Source organism: Empidonax traillii, unplaced genomic scaffold (genome assembly GCF_003031625.1).
Source record: "Empidonax traillii isolate 1590-97213 ecotype Southwest subspecies unplaced genomic scaffold, ASM303162v1 scaffold15:size5535645, whole genome shotgun sequence".
NCBI lineage: Eukaryota > Metazoa > Chordata > Aves > Passeriformes > Tyrannidae > Empidonax > Empidonax traillii.
The window spans coordinates 4,691,344-4,711,373 of NW_020955208.1; the positions used below are offsets into that span (position 1 = coordinate 4,691,344).

At 40.2% G+C, this 20,030-nt stretch overlaps 1 protein-coding gene across 1 annotated transcript in view; it reads left to right on the plus strand.

Annotated features, from left to right (window-relative positions):
- Positions 1 to 20,030, plus strand: part of ZFYVE9 (zinc finger FYVE-type containing 9) — a 52,980-nt gene that overhangs the window by 12,723 nt on the left and 20,227 nt on the right. Inside the window, exons 2-8 of the mRNA XM_027894402.1 lie at positions 2,961 to 3,065; positions 7,649 to 7,753; positions 8,517 to 10,591; positions 14,720 to 14,819; positions 18,118 to 18,294; positions 18,600 to 18,769; positions 19,484 to 19,607. Coding sequence (XP_027750203.1) covers positions 7,684 to 7,753; positions 8,517 to 10,591; positions 14,720 to 14,819; positions 18,118 to 18,294; positions 18,600 to 18,769; positions 19,484 to 19,607 — 2,716 coding nt within the window. The 5' untranslated portion in view covers positions 2,961 to 3,065; positions 7,649 to 7,683. The remainder of the gene's footprint in view (positions 1 to 2,960; positions 3,066 to 7,648; positions 7,754 to 8,516; positions 10,592 to 14,719; positions 14,820 to 18,117; positions 18,295 to 18,599; positions 18,770 to 19,483; positions 19,608 to 20,030) is intronic.

Consider the following 20,030-nt stretch of genomic DNA (forward strand, 5'->3'; position numbering starts at 1 on the left):
TGCAGTTTGTATTCCTGCAGAGTTGGTCCCTGAGCACGTCCCTGTCTGCAGTCTCTGCATCTCCCATCTGATATTTCAGGGTGTAGACAAGGGTTGAAGTGAAGATACCAGCATTGAAATGTGGGGTTGCATTGGAGATAATGCCTAGTTCAACTAATCTAACCGTAATAAAGTGCCTTAAAATGGCTGCAAATGTCTCCCTGCCTACTCAAAGACATCTTCTCCCTGGTAGCACATTATAGAGGATCTCTGGTGTAGTTAGGAGCTGGATCTTTGCCAGTAGATGGAAGCATTTTTTAGCATCTCTTCAAGCTTTGAGCATTTTCTGCATTTTTTTAACATAGTATCAAAATTGCTTCTTTTTCAGTCTCTTTCCATTTATTATAAGCTATTCCAATTTGTACTTCTTCAGATTACTTCCATTTAATGGTGTAAACACTTTTTACATTCTTTTTTTTTTTTTTTTTTGTGGAAGGTATTTCTAATTCTATACTTTTAGAGTTCTTTGCTTTCCTTCTTCATCCCTTCTTTATTCTGTGCACGTCTCAGCTTGTCACATTTCTCTTCAATTCCTGTTTTGCTTTTGCAGTAATTGGTAGTCGCCTTCTTGGAGTTCCTGAGGGAAATCAGACATGGAGGGTGTAACCAAAGCAGCACCTGAGTGATGCCACTGTAGGGCAGGAGACAGAGATGTTCAGCAACCACCAGCAGAGTAGAAAAGAAACTCAACTGCTCAAAGCAGCAAACCAGGCCAGCAGAGGCACTGGGCCTCCTCCCTTTGCAATAAGTTCTCAGTAGGCCCATAATTTGTAGGTGGAAATGTATTTTTTTCAGGTGCGATGGAACTCTTTTTTAACAGTGTGTGTGATTCGTGAAAAATCTAATAATCCTGAGGTCATATGTTCTTGTGAGTATTCTTGACTCTCATTTGTAGTTATTCTTTTTGTCCTAGTTTTTTATCTAAATATACTTCTCTTACATTAAATTCTTATCGAAAAAAATAGTTTGGCTCTGTTGCCAACTTGTTTTACCTTTTCATGAAACCAAAACATTATAATTTACTTTTTTTTTTTTATTGCTTTATGTTTAAACATATTACATTCATATCTGTAAGCTTTGATTTTTGCATTGATCTTTGGGAGGGGAAATGGCTGCTGAGAGTAAATGTTGAAGTGTAAACAAAAAGCTCCAGGACCTCCAGGTAACAGCTCTTCCAAGCTTGCTTTGGAGACCCAGGAGCCATTGATTAGATCTGTGTTCCTCTGTGCCCGATGGTTACAGACAAAAAAGTCATTACCTGGGAAGAATGGAACGGGGAGAGCGGAGCAGAATGAGAACAATAAATAATAAAGCTGCACTGTTGCCCTGGATATCACTGCCTAGAAGGCTTGGTGGCTCAGAGCACCGGTGTCAGCACAGTGTCAGCTGGGGGCTGATCATTCCTGATCAGGGGAGGTTGAACTCTGTGGTCAGTGTGGGACTGGTTGGTGTGAAATGTGTGCAGTGTTCGGGGTGCAGCTGACAGGCCTTGTCACCAATCCCAGGCAGGATTGTCATTAATTGATCCATCTTTTTGAAGGGGTCATAAAACTGAATTGTTTTCCTCCGGTGCAGGCCAGGAGAGGCCGTGGTGGTGGCACAGAGAACCTTCCCCACTGCCACCCTGCATGACAGACCTTTGGAAAACCTTATTCTGAAGACTTTCAGTGGAATTAAATGCATAGGAAGCCTGGGGAAGAACATTGTATTAAGATAATATCTACTGCTTCCCAAATATCCCAAATTCATCGTAGTTTACAGAGGTGGAAGTATATATATATAGCATCAGAAATTGTACTGGTATACAGGAAGAGTTCTGTTGGCATCCAAAGCTGTGGGATTCTGAGTTTGGAAACAGTACTATCAGAGTGCTACTGTTCAGTTCATTAGTTTCCTGGAATTATTACTGTAGCTTATTTCTGAAAAGAATAATAAACAACCCTGGGAAAATTGTAGTGTGACATTCAATATTGCTTTCATACATGGAGAACTGATTTTTTTTTTTTTTTAAATTCTGTTCATTTTGCTGGAGGTTTAAGATTTTTTTCTAACATGCTGCATCTTCATCAGAGCACTAATAAATATTTCAACTACCTAGCAGGTCAAAATACCAGCACCAGCAAGCCTTAAACCATGAATTTAACTTCTCTTTTTCCATGTTGCTCTTTTTGTTATAAGCTCAGTCTGTTTTCTCTGCCCATGGCTGTGTGGGATTTTTGAGCTATGCTGGCTGTTGAGATGCAGCCTGTGAAAATGAGCACCTGACCTACAGAAATGCTGGAGCTGGGAGAGCAAAACAGTTTCTTCTGAAGACATTTTTTTTTTTTTTTGGTCTTCCGTGCTAGTGAATGTTGATGCTGTTGTGGGTTTTTTGTGAGAAGAAGCCTTTAGGAAATGAAGGGAGCCTAAGATTGTAGGGGGAATAATTTGAAGAAAAAAACCAGTTGTTTAGCTGTAACAAAGTCAGTGGGAAGCTGATGAATACAGTTTACAGAATTCAGAGGGCTGTGAGTTTTTGTTGAGAATCAAAGCTACTAGCTCTTTATTTTTGGAAGGCCTATTGTAGTGTAATATAATTAATTTCAGAGTCTGGTTTATAAATTGTTACAGTCAAGGTCATCAGGAACACGGGGACAGTTGGAGTTGCTGCCTTACTCTGAGGATTTACAGTTAAGGGAAGAATAACAGTAGGCAGGCAGCAATGTGGGGTTTATTAGCAACATTTTTCACCAGCCTATTGGAGAGCAATAGTGGCACAGTGCACAGATCCCTGAATTTAAAGCTGCAAACCTAATCCAGATCCTTGGAAACTTGCAGCACTTGCCAAATGTGCCTGTGCTGGCTGCAGTCACGTGTTGAAAAAAACATGGCTTGTGGTGGAATTGCCAATCATGAAATACATGTTTGTGTTTTCTTTCTAGGATCAAGTAGAACACCCTGATTCAGCAGAGCTGGCTGGTTGTGCTGCAGTCACCATGAGGGGGCACAGGGTCATTCGTTTCCTAACATATGTGTAAGAGAAAAAGGTAAGAGGCAAGTTCTGCTTTAGAATATAAGGATTCATTACCTGAAATACACGGGGATTTATGTATTCTCATGGATACATGTTTATATACATAGAATTTAGGTATGGATGTATCTCTTATATACAAGATGATGGAGTATTTTTAACATTTTGTAATTTTGTTTTTCACTGAGAATAATTGCCTTGTTTTAGTGCGAAGATTGTGTCTTATTTTGTTTGGGAGAGGGGGGAGGTGGGCAAAGTCTTCTTGCTCAGGCTGTGCTGTAGACAGATCTCATCAGTTAAAAATACAGCTATTTCTGGACTCTGAACAAACTGTTCCTCACAGCAGAGGTGCTTGGCTGCTTCCCTGCAAGGGCAGGTAATACACACATCACCAAAAGGGAGCTGGAACAGTGTTTGGACTTGACTGTTGTTTCTTGGGGTTGAAGGAAGTCTTCAGGAGTACCAGACCTAATAAATTAGTTTTCCCAGTTGATCTGCAGTTCCATGTGGTCACGCTATGGGAAAATGACATTTTCTGGGTGTCTGATTTTTATCAGGAAGAATAAGCAACGTTCGGTTTCTCTTTGATCACATCCCTTGTGACTTCCATCTTAGGAGCTTTTCATGTATACTTTTGGTGAGGACTGTAATAAAGTGCATTTTGTTTAGTAAGAGATCACTGAAGCATGTAGGTTTACAGTTTCATATTGCAAGAGTAGTCTCCACAGGACAGCATGATTGAAAATCCCGAGATCTTATTCTGCTTCTGTACACACTCTCTGATTTTTAGGCCTTTGCAGTGAGGCTCATAGTTGCACGTTGTATTTTTTATTGCAGAGTTTTAATGTAATTGTGTGCCAGTCATCCACTGTTGAAGACAATTTGAAAGACTTAAGGCTGTCAGTTCCTGTGGGGGAAAAATCCCGCGGGTGATTTGGGATGTGCAGTGCAGAACATCGTGGGTTACATAATCCCTTATCACACAGACCAAAACAAATCCCAGTCTTGCTGCTTTGCAGGTACAACACAAGGCCAGTCTCCTGGTACAGCTCATTCCCCAAGAAGGAGCTGGCATGTGGGATATCTGAGCTGGCTTGAAAGGCAGTCTCCAGGGTTAAGCCTGTTCTGAAAAACATCTAGTTTTAAGGAAGGTTTTTCTGTCCTTTATTTCTGCCTCCTTCCCTCCCCACTCTTCAGCTGAAGTTTGCCTTCTGTGTGAATGCAGTGGTGATGAGGGTGGTGATTCTGGGTACACATGGCACAGACATTCTGGGCTATGCACCTTTGTCCTTAGACATCAGGGGACAGTAGAGCATGTAAACTTCATAAAACATAAATACTTGAGTTTCAGAAAAGAAGGTGGTGATAAGCCCATGCTGTTGTATGAAGACATTGATAAGTAAAACACAGAGTTTCTGAATTATACATGATCTGTGATCCAGCGGGAGCTTGAAAATGATCTGATCTGACAGGCTGCATGTTTTAATCTGCTTTTTGCCCTGGAAGACAGAAGATGATTCTGCAATGGGTAACAAGTGGTCTCAGGTTCTGAACTTACTATACCAGTGGATGGTACCATTGTATTAATCTTTTTTGTGCACACAGTTAAAATAAAATATATACCTTCAGTATTTAAAGTTTTGCTTGGCCTGTGGTTAGTCTTTTCTGCCAAATCTTTGCAAGGAGGACTGTATTTTTGAAAAACCATCTTAAGCTTTTCACTTGTTGGTGGTTTATGTCTCCTTGCACTGGCACAACATCTTCTCCTTCGCATTGTTCAGCTCAATATGTACTAACTTAGGAAGTGTCTCCTTTTTGGCAGCTAAAGTTGCCACTGAAATTTCTTCCTGATTTACTCTTGGTTTTATTTTCCCTTTGAGCTGTGTGTTTGCTCCTGAACTTCTCTCCATGCTATGACTTACAGTAGATGAGCAATACTAAAGAGTACAACTTATACCACTATTAAGGATCTTTTAAAAATCTCATTCCAACATTTGTACTAAGAGGAACTTTGGGACTAGAATAATTCCAGAAGTCTTTACAGTGGTACCTGTGAATTGCAGTCAAAAGTTTCAAAACACCTGTAAAGGACCATGCTTCTTTTTCTTTATATTGGGTATTTCACAAAAATATTCAAAGTAAAATTAAATTCTAAACCACGGGGAAAACAGCTACCTAATTATTACAGCGTGCTGTGTTAGAGCATTTTATTTTCTGTTTTGATCTTGAGTTGCTGGCTGTGGAGAGCTGAAGCATTAGATCTTCAACTGGCAAAAAAACGAGTTGCTGACAATGTATAATCAGGAAGCATCGCTGGGATCTGTTAGAACACAAGGACTCGTCCTCCTTTTCTGTCAGTCAGAGGGCATTGAGGACTTGTGTGGCTTTGGCAGCATGTTTTGCCCTTGGACAGAGATTTCTAGAAAAGCTTCTGGGGTTGTTGTGTTCTTTAATAGAATAATAATAATTTTAGATGTTAGAGCTGAAGATTTGCAGCTGACCTTTTCTGAGCAATACCTCCTTGTGCAGACAATGAGATCTCATTTAGAGTGGCTGTCAGCTTAGTGACTGTGAGTTTAAAAATAAAAGGTTCTCCATATATCCTGGTACATCAGCGAGTGAAATAACAATGGTGATATAAAAAGTCTTTATTCAGCTGGAACTCACGAACACAAAAGTTTTGCGTGACGTTTCTCGGTCCTGCAGTGCTCCACTGACAAATACTCTTCACGTCACTGACCTCAGTGGTAGGACTTTGCCTTGGAATAATTATTTATGCCTCCAACTGTTTGCTAGGCAGGAATGTTATTATAATGTAAAAGAAATACATCATAAATGGGTGTGAAATTATATGGTATTTTGTACAAAACAGTCTTGACTTTTTGAGACTTCTGAAATGCAGCCTGTGATCAAGGTGGCCAGCTTTGCCATGGCTTGTGTTATAATCTGTGCATCTCTATACCCTAAATGATATAGGCCCTCATCTATTTTCTCTGCAGAAGGAGTTATCTAAAATCCCAGGTCAGAGGACAAATGTGGGAGTTTGTAAGCTGACAGATCTAGTTTATCTCTGAATTTTTTTGCAAAATGGTCTTTTTACTGTTGATGCTTTTTGCAATTTCTAAGGTAGTATTAGACTGGTTTCCTTTAAAATTAACTTTTGTATATATCTTTAAAAGATGATTTGATTATAACATGATTTAGTCTGATTATATGAAATAGCAATGTATTTATGTTGTTTCATGATCACCTTTTGAAACAACCATCTATCAAATTTGAAGTCAACTCTAAAAACTTGTAGTCTGCATTTTGGGAAATTTTGATGCAAAACCTTTTTGAACCAATAACCTAATTACAGCTGTTGCCCACAACAAATACAAAACTGCACTCAGTGTTGTAGTGATGGAAATACAGGTGGTTGATGTTCTCCTCCAATCCAGATACTCTGGTGGAGTATTGTTTTGAAGTATTGTTTTAAACTGGAAACTTCTCCGCTGCGCTTGTCGTGTCTGTTGTGTGTGGGGTGTAAGAGAGCAGCTTTGTAACTGAGCTGTCGGGTCTGACACTGCTCCTCACTGCAAAACAAGGTTCTCACCCTCTCCCCCTCCACTGCCTCATTTCACAACAGTGAAAGCCAACTCTGAAGAGAATAAGGCTGGTTTGGGTGATGTTCAGGGAACAGATCAAAGCAAGGTCTCTCTTTGGTATGTAGGTTATGGCACATATTTCCCAGGGAAAATGTCTTTGCTGACAGTGAATGCTTGGAAAAATTGAATCTGGATGTCCTCTTCTTACAAGACTTTGGAAGAAAGAAGTCCATATTCCTACTGTTAGGGCAAAATGTTATTTATTGTGTGAAGATAGAAAGTTATGTAATGATTTAGGGTTGAGGTTTTGGTTTGTTTTGGGCCTTTTTTTTTTTTTCACTGTCGTCTTCCTCTGTAGCCTGAGAGCATGATGTTCTGATGACACTATTTACTTGTGTGCATTTTTCTAGATTTCCAGTGCCTGCCTTTCAGGGAAACAAGGATTATTAAAGCAGACATTTTAAGAGCCAGCACAATTCAAGTAACACCCATTAAGTCCCTTACCAACTTTTACAAGTATGAATCTGTGAAGCATCTCTGGGAATTGAGGAGTGATACAGAGCACTGCTAGACTAGTACACATTAAAAAATCAGAAGCACAGGGAGTTTAAACTACTCGTTCAGAGCCACATGAGCTAATTGGTGGTAGCACAGAAATGAAAGTCAGGTCTTCATATTGTTGGTTGGCCTTTCTGGTTCTCCAGACTGGTTTTTTCTGACTGGTGTCAGAGCAGTTTTGCTCTTACCATTATGGTGATCGTGATGACCAGACACATTAACGGGAGAGACTGAAGGGAATAAAACCCAGAGCAAGTCTGGGGAGGTTGTTAATCTGAATCAAGCAAGTCTAAGCACACAAATAATTTTTATTCCCAGAAAATATTTTGATTTATGTACGTAATGTATGTAAAATTTGATTTCCAAAGGACTTTTCCTCTGAAATCAGGACACTGTGTAGTGGAACACTGCTGACTGAAGGTTAAGCATCTGATGGTAATTTGTTCTCTGGCAGGTTCAGACAAGGATCTGGTGGTCGTTCCCTGACAAATGGAGAACTATTTCCAAGCAGAGGCATATAACCTCGATAAGGTTTTAGACGAATTTGAGCAAAACGAAGGTGAGTCATTTTGAATGAGATCGTGGATGCACATCAGATGTATTCTAAAGAGAGCCCTATTGAAGAGGCAGAGATCTGTGACATCCTTTTTGCTTTTGAGTTGCAAATTAATCTCCGAACTTTCAAAAAAGGTCTGTTAATTTTGCACGGTATGCCTTCAGTGTTTCTTAGTATTCTCTTCTGTTTCCATTGATCTTGTTTACGCTTGTAAAATCTCTCACTCTTTCAATAGCAAATGTTCTGCACTCTTTTAAAGAAAGGTTTTGTGAAGCTTAATCTCGGTAGCAATATTTAAATCATTTATTTTAAACAAATCAGGCAAAACTTATTTTAAGCTTCTTTTGCAGAAATGTTTTATTAGGTCACATAAATCATAAAATGAAAGTTATCATACTTGAAGCGTTAAATTTTTTGCTTAGTCTAATTGCTAATTCTGTGCTGTCAAGGAAGTCGAACATTTTATGGGGGTGAGAGTCTTTCTAGGCACTTCTAGCTGTCTAAAGTATATTAATCAGTACTTTAAAGTTGCAAATTCAACCTGATACTAATTGATGTAGCTCTAAATTCCCGAGTTCCAGAAACATTCTGCAATTACACTGCTAATGGTTGATCCAAAAATGTTGGTTATGGCAGACGTGTTTTATTCCTGTGCCAGTATTTGAACGTCTCTACATTTATATTAGGGGCATTTTAATGCAACAGAATTAATAGAACCTGTAGCTTCAGCAGGGCACTGAGTTCTCTTGTTGAAACCCTTTTCCAGATGCTGCTGTCTCACCTACCCTGCTGGGTGCAAAGTGGAATCAGATCCTAGATCCGCCCTCTCGCCGCCTGTCGTTCAACCCCACCGTGGCCAACGTGAATGAAGCTCCAGCTCCTAATGAGTGTCAGCAGAGAGTGAAATCTTGCTCCTTGTCCCATTCAGCGACCACACCAACAGCAGGAGGGGATCACTGTGCTAATGGGAAGGATTTTAGCATAAGCCCAGAGACCCCAGTCATGTGGATTGATGATCAGGCAGCAGCAGACGATCAGTTGATTAGAAGAAACAGTAATCGTGATCAGTGTCATGCTGTGGAAACGGGGGAGAGGAAATGTGGGAATACAGCTTGCTTGCCAGAGGAGAAAAACGTGCTAGTGGTGGCAGTCATGCACAACTGTGACAGAACACTACAAAGTGGAGATTTGCTGGATTGTAAAAATTACAGCAGTGAGTCCCTGATGGACACTGTTGGCTTTACACTGGATAACGAGAGCCGACAGAGTGACCAGTTGAGTGTTACTGTAAATGGATCCACGGAAAAGGATACAGATACAGAAAAACATGTGAACAGGCCGTGCACTGAAGATGACTTTGCAAGTCCTTTGGTTAATGCTTCATCTGAAAGCCTGAGCATTGCATGCCCCTCCTCTCGATTAAAGGATGATTTTAATATGAGTAAGGATTCGGTGTTTTCAGAAGCTACAACTGCAGGGGTCAATGCAGTGACTCTCTTACAGACACCAGTTGACGGTACTGTTAAAATGCAAGAAAATTGTGTATCAGTTGAAAATTTTAGTAGTAAAGCCATTCCTCAGAGACCAGATCTAGAAGCTCAAAACTCTTCTCCCGGTTCCAGTAATGGAAGCTTCATTGTAGAACAGGAAACAACCCAGCAGTTACAGTCTCGGCTGTCTGGGCTCACTGAAACCTGTCAACCTAAAGTGGCTGGAAGTGGCAATCACAAGGAATGTGTTGCAGAGCAGTTTGGCCCCGAGGATGTTGGTGCCACTGACAGCGAAGTCGTTGAATGTGATAAAAACCTCGGCCCAGCGGAACTGCTGGGCGTGGCAGAATGTTACCCCGAGTCTCAGGAGATGGCTGATTGGGAACTGACAAAGTTGAATGAGATGAACAATAAGCAAACTCTAGGAGAGAATGAAAGGCTTGTGCAGAGCAAACAGCCCGATGATGCATGTGGTAATAGCAAAGAACATGGAGATGGGGCAATGGAGGCAGGCACAGACTTAAAAGGGACTGGTATAGATGAGCTTGAAGGGCCCGGTCTCTCTGATGTGATGGCTACATCAGCAGCAAGCTCTCTGTCTAATGGTTGTGATTCCTATGGAATGCAGAACCCAGTTGTTGCTCATGTTCCAAAAACTTTACCCTCCAAGGAAGACTCGGTAACAGAGGAAAAGGAGATTGAGGAGAGCAAGTCAGAATGTTACACTAATGTTTATGAACAGAGAGGAAACGAGACCACAGAAGGAAGTGGTCTTATTTTAAACAGCACTGGTGACCACATAAAGAAAAATTATTTACATAATCTTTGCAGTCAGGTTTCATCCATGCAAGGGCAGACTTCACCAAAACCAGTGGCTAATCTGCAATATATCAGTGTTCCTTTTGGTGGTGCAAGACCTAAACAGCCTACAAATCTGAAACTGCAGATTCCGAAGCCATTGTCGGACCACTTACAAAATGATCTTATTCCCCCAAATTGTGGAGGTAATAGCAAAAACAAAAATGTCTTTGGTAAGACAAAATTAGGAGATACAGCAGACACGTTTCCTGGTGAAACATCTTCAAATGCCTCTGGTACTGGTACTAACGGGGAACATTTGGATGAGTATGAATCTGGAGTCTCTAATAGTTCGTGCCTTGCAGTAGCCCCAGATAGTCCAGATAACGATCTCAGAGCTGGTCAGTTTGGAGCTCCAGCCAGAAAGCCTTTTACGACTTTGGGTGAGGTGGCTCCAGTGTGGGTTCCAGATTCTCAAGCACCAAACTGTATGAAATGTGAGGCCAGATTTACATTCACCAAAAGAAGGCACCATTGCAGAGCTTGTGGGAAGGTAAGTTCAGATTTTGTGAGTAGCTCAAAGCACTGTTGTTTGGTTTTTTTTCCTGGTACTGCACAACATCAGATCAGAGGGCTTTCTAAGCCACTGCACTGGCTGTAGTCACCTGTGACACCTCTTCCTAAAAATCTATGTTTGAGTAAAGGGAAAAAGGAAGTTTCTAAGCTCTGATCTATGTAGGGTTCTAATAAAGAATAACTAATTGTTATTAGCCTGTATGAGCAGTGTATTGATTGCAATGATCATCATCATTGGGTTTATGTCGAACTCTTATAAAATGGCAAAGTGCAGGAAACTACTTTACAGAAATTACTGCACCAATAACCCCACTAAAGATGCTGAAACATCCTGCTGTGGATTGGAAGTGTGCTGTTGGATTGCTGGCATTCCTGCTGGAATGGCTGATCTACTCTGTTCTTCTCCTCTTCTTTCCTAACTTTTCCTGTAATACTTACATTTTTTAAAATAATATTTACATGTTTTGAATCATAAATTTAATCCTGGAGAAAAAAAAAAGTAAATGATCTGTAACCTGATATATGTGCACATGGTGAGAAACTTTGTAACAAAGACAACTCAAACATAATTTCTGTATCACTTTTTGTTGTATATGAAATATTTTAATGTTGAGGGGTTTTTAAACTTTTATCCATGTGCCATCTGTGTGAACACAAATTCTTATGTGATGAATTTATCTCTGAGATGCCTCAGTCTTCTCATTGCAGTTAGGGAGAATCTGTAAGGCAGAATGTCCATAATTTTAGATTTGATATTTCAACTTATACTGTCAGTTATTTAGGTCATTCTTCTGGTTTTGTGGTTGTTTGTTTTTTTTTTTTTTTTTTAGTTCATGAAATATGACTTCAGTTTTCATTTACAGTAATGTTTTTAAATTATTTTTGTGTTTTAAACAAGTTCATTGCTTGGATTTGATTGCTTCTTTGTAAAGACTGTAATGGAGCCCTGAAATGTACAAGTGAATGTGCAGAAATTGAAAATATCTATAAAAAATGGATAAAAAATGCAATGCTAGAGCAGAGTGGGTTTTTTCTTTTTTTTTACATTATTCTGACAAACCTTGAGAAGAACAACCAGTGTTGTTTTGGATTGTATGTAGGGAATAGATAAAAGAAAAGGTCCCTCTGCTCTGTTTCTGACTTGTGAAAAGTCTCATTTGATATTCTCAGTGTTAGAATAATCCTCAGAATGGATTGTTTTTAGAAGCCTTTGTTAGCCAATATTTGTCTGGGCCAAAAATTTGCACAAGTACAGCCAAAAGATGTGGCAGAAAGCACTCAGCAATAAATGCTCACAATCAGTGTAAATCAAATAATACCTAGCTCTTCCTGCAAATTGGTTCACATCCTCAGTTCCTGGGCAGGGAGAAACCAAAGGTGAGCTCTGATGGATGTGGCTGCAGTGGCTGGAGAAAGAAATACCTGTTTTCAAATATCTGAGATATATCCCCTAAAGAACTGGGGACACGTTGTCTTCAGTTCTTCAGTTATTTGTTTCTGGGGGAAGTCGTGGGTCCAAATATTTTGAGCACAAGCAGGTTCTTTTTAAGCTTTATAAGCATCCTGGCAAGTCACTATAGTAGGGGTGAAAGTACCTGTTTCCTTTGGGAATGAACATTGCATTTAAAATTAGTGGAGTGGCACCTGGGAAGTCTGTCTCGATTTTTAATTTCAGGATAATAATTGCAAAGTTAATGGAAGATGTGAACCTCGTGGGATTGGCAGGAAGTAATGCACTTCCAGTAAATTTTGAATTAAGAACCTGAAGAATGTGTGTGAACACATTCATAAACGATACGAATTTATATATAACTTTACATATAAATCATATGTATTTATGTACTTTCTGTTGTCAGGTGAAATGATCATCCTTGATAGGCAAACCAGAAAAATTGTGTGCAATCTTTTTTAGTGGCAACCAAAACTATACTTTTCCACTAAAATATAAAAAGACCCACCAATTCCCCTAGCAACTAATGCTTTAACAACTCCCAGTGAACCTGAAAACCCTGGTAACATCAAATCTTGCTTTGACACTGCCGTGTTATTTTTTTATAGCATGATATACCGAGATAATGACTTGAGGATTCTAATAACAAGTCTGAGTTGTCAGTGGATTGTGTTCTCTGCATTACTGCTCTCAAAGGCTGATGCAGCCTTACAGAGGAGGTTTGGGTGTCCTGTCACTGTTTCTCTTTTCTCTTTTAATGTTTAGATCTTTGCATTTGGGAGCTTTGCTGAATGCCCAACATGTTGTTTGGTGAAGGGTCCTAAATTAGATATTAATTTGTGTCGGTCCTTCCTTTATGGTTGAAGACATTGATTTTTCCATGTTCAATACTGAATGAACTTTTGACTGGAAGTTTTGCCCAGAGAACTGAAATGATGTCCAATGTCTCTAAAATATGCTGTGATGATGTTATTAATATTCCCTAGAATGCTTGTAAATTGGGTTAAGGTGTAAATGCGGAAATCAGATTTTCAAAGTACATTTGCCTTTTTTTTTGTTTTAAATGTTTTTACATATGTGAAAAGGTGGGGTTTATTTTTGCATGAAAATGCCAGGGTATACTTACTCGTATTTTGGTTTTGAAATGTTTAAGTTGACACAATTAAGAAACATTTAAACTGGTTGTAGTTAGACAGGGTGACCTCCTTCTTCACATTCGATTTTCAGCTCTCGTGGTGAGCTCAGAACTTAGGTTTGCTTATTTTAAACATTTTCCTCTAAAAGACTGCAAATAACAGGCTGCAAAGTAGTTGTAATTTGGTGTGATCTTTAACTTTAATTAGGCTTACACATATTTATATATGAGATTCTATGTAGTTTCTTGTCTGTATTACAGAAATAATGTTGCTGAAGCGATGGAGTAATTTGATTTAGAAAGCATTACAGATCCTAGTGATGCACAGTGGATTGCAGAGATAATACCCCCCTATAATTAAAATTTGAAATTCTCTCTTGCTGTGTGAACTCATTTGTTAGGTAACTGCTTCCGTTTCGAGATTTCCTGGGTTGGACATCACCTCTCTGCGTGAAATGGATGTTCATCGGTATCTTCACATCACCTGAACAATAACCCTGAGGAAATACTGTGGTTTTTTTTAATAAAGAAAATATTATTATTTCCAACAAATAAGAAGTCATTAGGGCACCTGACTTGTCAGTTCTGCAGGATTATGAGAATGCAGTTGCTACTGTGGGATTATGTCTGTGTGTTATGGTGCACGAGCCATGCTTGTGGTTGTGAGTTTGCTGATCTGAGGAAGCCTCGAGCCTGTTCCCTGCCCAGGACTGAGGAGTTCCCAGAGCTGGTTCAGGTGAGAAGCACCAGCTCTGCAGCTGCATCTCCCCAGCACAGTGTCCTCCTGGGGCTTCCACCGCCCCCTGAGCAGCCAATGTGTGTGCAAAATGCAGTTCCTGACTTCTCTCCAGTGTTGTGAAGTTGCAGTGTTTGTAATCATGCCAATATGAGCTTTTTTTTAGATAAATGGAGCAAAATTTTCTCTCAGTACTGTCATTCAGCTCTCTTCAATGTCTTGGTTTGCGTGTTGAACACTTAAAACATTTTGATACCTCACTGTTCACTTATCAACTGAGGAGCAGCTTGTTATATATGAAGAGAGAAAACAACCAGAGTTGCTAATAGAGATGAATTGTGCTGCTGCAAAGAAAAATGACCTGTTTGAATTAACCTGTGCAATAGCCGTCTCATATATATGGAAAACTTGTGCACTGATGTATATTTGATTCTACAAAGTACTTGTACTCTTTCTAAGACTGAAGTTAATTCTGTGAGGGATTGTAATGTAGGAGGTATTCATTACCCATTGCCATTTATGCCAAACATACTTTAAAAACACCCCAGTGCAGTCTCAGGACAACATGAATTTCTATTTTCCACAAAATGCTGCTGCATCAGGATTAGTAGCACAGGCACCTTGGCAAGTATTAGCCACTGTGGCTTCAGTGGGAAAATACCAGTAATTTACCTGCATATATTTACCAGTAATTCTGCATATATTTGCAGGTATTCTGTCGTCCAAACCCATCAGTTTGTGCCTGTTTTTGCACCACCCCTCAGTTGTTTCCCCTTGGTTGCAGGTGTTTTGTGCCGCCTGCTGCAGCCTGAAGTGCAAACTGCTGTACATGGACCGAAAGGAAGCCAGAGTGTGTGTGATCTGCCACTCAGTGCTCATGAATGGTAAGTGGAAAGAGAACACAAGATGTGGCACTTCACTGGCTTTGTGTGGAGCTGCAGTGATGCTATTTAAAAAAAAAAAAATCAAAATACTTTATTTGTATGGGTAAGTATTCTCAAACGTGAAGGCCCCTGGGAGGCCAGTGTGGCGTCCTTGTGGAGAGTGGAGATTTCTAAACTAAATGCGGTTAACAAAAGGCAAAAATTGGTAAGGTTACAGTGAGTTTGAAAGCTTTTATTTGTGAACGCTCTACCAGGATTCTAAAAACTGTCATTTGGGGCTTTTTTTTTTTTTTTTTCTGTTTTCTTAATTCAGAAGCCTACTCTGTGGCTTTGGTATGGAATGACAAAGAGGAGACTAATGCAGTTGTACCTCTTCTAGATGACGCACTCTAGGGGATTGGGAAGGTAGTATTTATCCACAAATTAATCCAAATCTTCTTTCTCCTTAACTCCATGGTGCTGGACTAGGAGGGCTGGTCTAAAAACGAGTCCACAAATGTGGACAAGTGAGTTTGAGTTGTTGCTTTGGGCACCTGACTGGAGAGTCTGTCAAAGCCAGGGTGGTGCTGTGGCTGAGAGCCTGGTGTGAGTGTGGGACACAGGAGAGAGGTCACCACTAGTTCTGAAGGTGACGATTAGGACAAACAAAACGTTCTGTTACATCTGCTTGAAGTAAGGAAAGACTCAACTGAAGGAAGGAAAAACTCGGTTTGGTTTTGACCAAAAGGCTCTGGAATGTGTTTTGTATACTGTGGTATCATTATGGGCAAACACAGAGTGTTCTCCTCTCTGAGGCCTCTGAGAATTTCCAGACCTTCCTGCACTGGCAGATACCTTTGGGTGGGTGATTATCTGTCCAGCTGACTGATGTCCATGACACTGAGACAGCTGCTGCTGGAAAGATGCAGCGTTCGGTTTTTATGTTTTGAATTGAGAAGGCAGAAAAATTGGATGAGGTTGAGAGAGGACCCGTGTGAGTGTTTAAATCACGAGATAACCTGTCTCCTGGGGAGAAGTTCCAGGCACTTCATCTTGGGTTTATTAATGGGAAGGTGAATGGGTAGCTTGGTCTCAGGGTATAAATATATATTGGATAACTGAGGCTTGCTGGCAGAAGTTAATTCAGTGGTAGATGAAGGTCTGACAGGTGCACTCTAACGTGTCATAGGTAGAATAAGAAATCAGACAAATTCAGGCTCTAAATGCAAACTTATCCATTAGGATAACAAACTGTCCTGATAATTACTGAACAGTTATCACGGAATCTCCAGTGCTGCCAATGATTAGTTAAACTTTGGGGGACTTTTCTCAAAGATTGCTGCTGTAGTTTTAACCAAGAATTAGTTAGGAAAATGTTGGTTTGTGTCAGCATTCAGACAAGGTAATTTGGACAGTATCTTTACATGTTACTGGATAGTGGATTATTTGGTCTGCAGCTTTCAGAAAGATCTGTTAATTTGTTGAACATCTAAACTAAAACATTAGCCTTAGAAACTCATAGCTTTATTTTTTTGTCCAGAGAAGTTCAGTATTATGCAGGTTTGGTTGAAAGTAACCAAGTGTTTTGTCTTGAATTGAAAATCCAAAATTAGTAGACAGTTTCTGTTATTAAACAAGAATAATTTTTAAAAAAATCCCAAAAATATTAAATGTTTCAAACATATTAAACTTTAATCAGTGTGCAGTGGTAGGTTTTAATTATTAATAATTCTTTACTGTAGGCCAAATGTGTAAGGTGACAGGGAATTGTAGGCTGTATTATCCAGAAATTAAAGCTGAGTCCCAGTAATGACACTGAAGGGGTGCTACAGTGTTATGTTAAATAAATCATGTTAAAAAAGGGCTTGTGGGGATGCTCTGGGTTACTGGTTAGTTCACCTGCAGCCTCATGGTGTCCAGTCCCTCTGCTCCCTGCAGTTTTTTGGCAGTACAGGTGTGGGGGGTTTGCCCCCCTCAGGTGAACATTAATGCCAGTGTTGGAACCGGGGTAGGTTTGTCATTTAAAAGCAGTTCTTTGTTTCATTGGGTTGCTCGATACCTGGTTTGTGTTTCGGGGGGTGTGGGGGGAGGGTTCTGTGTTTTCTGGCCCTTTTCCATGGCCAGGCTGTGTTCCATCAGTTTCCAGTGCTATTGTTACTGTATTTTCAATTGGTACAGATGCTGACTTGGCACTTTGTTGATTTAAAGAAGGCTTTAAAAGTGTTCTGTTACCATTTTCTAATAAAATGGTCCTAGAGATGTAACTTTGTGCTCTTCTAACACTTTCTTCTTTCAGGACTTTCAGTCTAAATGACAAAGAATTGCTGTTTAAAAAGTACTTCAGTTTAAATAGTTTTCTCAAATGGAATTTCAATACTATTGACCATTTCACTCTTGATTTTGCAAGTTGCTGGGGGGAAGAAGGAGAATTCGTGTTCTGTTGGGTTCTGTTTGGGTTTCTTTATTTTCACCTTGGTTTTCTAACAGTTCATAGCCAAAGGAACCCAAAGGTGTACATGCTGGGAGACCTTAGGTGGCATGATATTTATGCCTGACTCAAAGAATGAGTTTATTTGTAACATACTAATATGGTTGAAGGTGCAAACACACATCTGAATTTTCTGCTACCCTGCTACAAGCATTCCTTACAGCTGAAAAAAAGTAGTAGTACTGTGAACATACAGCCTGTCACTAGTTGGAGATTTCCCTGTGATGGATATTTTTGACAAAAAAGTTTTATGTGTTATTCTTTGGTCAGTTGAATCAAGGCTCAAGTCAAGCCTTCCAAATTAAGAGCATAATGGTTTATTTTTTACAGCTGAGGATAAAAGTTGTTGATCTGTACTGATATACCCCAGATAAAATGAAATGCAAGGTGCTTTATATCATATAAAAAAAGATAAATGTGCTCAGGTGTTCTGTGGTTTATGAAACATTTATAATAGTAATGTCTAGCTGTCCATGCAGTTTGATATACACATATATTTATGTATACATTGAGTGTTTTCAATAGAATCTTTGAAGAAGAAACAAAATGCAGCATGAGGAACTAAGCACCACTCAAGTAAAAGTGTATTGTTATAATTTTCAGAAAATATTTCTGTATGAACTGATGCTTTTCTTGCGCAGAGGCAGTGCTGTTTCTCCTCCTGATATGGTTTTTCTTGCTCAGTTAGTCTCCTGGGCTTCCACATGAAGGGAGCTGTTCTTTGGAAGGTGGCAGAGTCCACACCCTCTGCAGCTGGGAACTTAACCCAGCGTTTTGGACTGTTGGATACCTTCCTGTGTGTTCATGGGTCCTGTTCTCTGTTTGCTTTAGCTCAAGCCTGGGAGAACATGACGAGTGCCTCGAGCCAGAGCCCTAACCCTAACAATCCTGCTGAATACTGTTCTACTATCCCTCCTTTGCAGCAGGCTCAGGCCTCGGGCGCCCTGAGCTCTCCGCCTCCCACTGTCATGGTACCTGTGGGAGTTCTAAAGCATCCTGGAGCAGAAGGTAAGAGGACTTCTTTTGATTTGCAGTTCACCTGTAGCAAGAATTTGGGCAGTATCTGCACTTCATCCATTCCAAATTCTCCAGCTCATGGCAGTTGTGATACTCCTGCCCTCAGTGGAGACATCAGGTCTTTAAGGACAAGTAAATTGTTCTCAGCAGTTGTGTTTGTACACAGTGCTGCCATGGGGAATGCACTAGGTGATGTCTTAAGTCCCTTCAAGTCCACATTTCTATTTGTGTACTGAAATTTTCCAGCTGATGTTGCTGTGAGATCTTAAATCCTGTTTTTCTTACATTCCCCCCAGTGGCTCAGCCTAGAGAACAAAGGCGTGTTTGGTTTGCTGATGGGATATTACCCAATGGAGAAGTTGCTGATGCAGCAAAACTGACAGTGGCTGGGACAGCTTCCACAGGAACCTTGGCAGTGTCACATGATCCGTCAAAGCCCATGGCCAACAACTCTTTATCAGCAGAAGTAAGGGAGCCTTACACTGTTCAGCACCCAAAATGCCTCCTTGCCTTGGCCGTGAGCAGTAAATGAGCAAGGAAATCTGCTGAGGCTTGTCTTAGTTTGCTGTACTGCAAGTGTCCTCCTTATTCTAATGTTTGCAGAGTGCTTAAACGACCACGTATTTCCAACTGAAATGAGCTTTTATGGGGCAGAGCACTGGCCAGTGTTTGTTTGTGTGACTTCCAAGGGTTTGGCTGTACAGCCTGTGTGTGAAGGACATTTGTGTAATGCATGTTTTAAAACAGGTGAGTCGTGGTCAGTAAGGAGTTTAAAACAGTAAGATTGTCATAGCATGAATCAGAAAAACGCTCTGTTTGTCACAAAATGATACATGCAGGAAAGAGCAGATACAATCTAACCATACCCCGTGAGAGTGGGATTGAGACTCCACGAAAAGTTGTGATCGGTACATACAGGTTTTGTGAGGAAATGGAGGTGTGTGGTGATAGAGAAGGGAGCTGCAGACTCTGTCTAAGCAGACTTTTTAGTAATAGTTCACATACAGGAGTCATCACATGATCATCTATTGTTAAAGAACCAAATTACTTGGTGTTACTGGTTCTCCAGCAGACACAGACTCCTTCCCCTACATCTGCAGTGATCTAGTCAGCCAGCTCTTCCATTTTTATCGTTATTACTTTTGTAATGTTGTCCTTCCTTGTTGTTTGCTTCTTGTAGACTGATAATGCCTCTGTATTCTCGGGAAATATAACTCAGGTTGGCAGTCCTGTTGGCAGTGCAATGAATCTAATTCCTGAAGATGGGCTTCCTCCAATTCTCATCTCCACTGGAGTAAAAGGAGGTGAGGGTATCATTTGGCAGCTGGCTTTTATGCTTACCAGTTGCAATTTACCGAATGCTTACTGTGTTTATTTTAAAAAGAAGATGCTGGCAATATGCTGAGTATTTGAGGAAATTCTCACTAAATACTCCTGGGTAAATTTTGGGACACTCATTTGCTCCATTGGTCCCACTGAGCCTCCAGGAAGAACCTCACTATGCAGTGAAATTCCTGTAAGAAATAAAACACCAAGCAAAACGAATTAACTTGGGTCCAGAAATACGTGCTAATTTCTTCACTAATCGGGCTGTGGGGAATGTTCCACACAGAGATAGATTTTTAATTAGTCCTATGAATATTCATGTTCCCTCCTCTGAAATGCTGTTGGAACATCAGCTCTGTCTGAGGCATCCCTGAGCACTGCAGCAACAACGCTCTGGCACA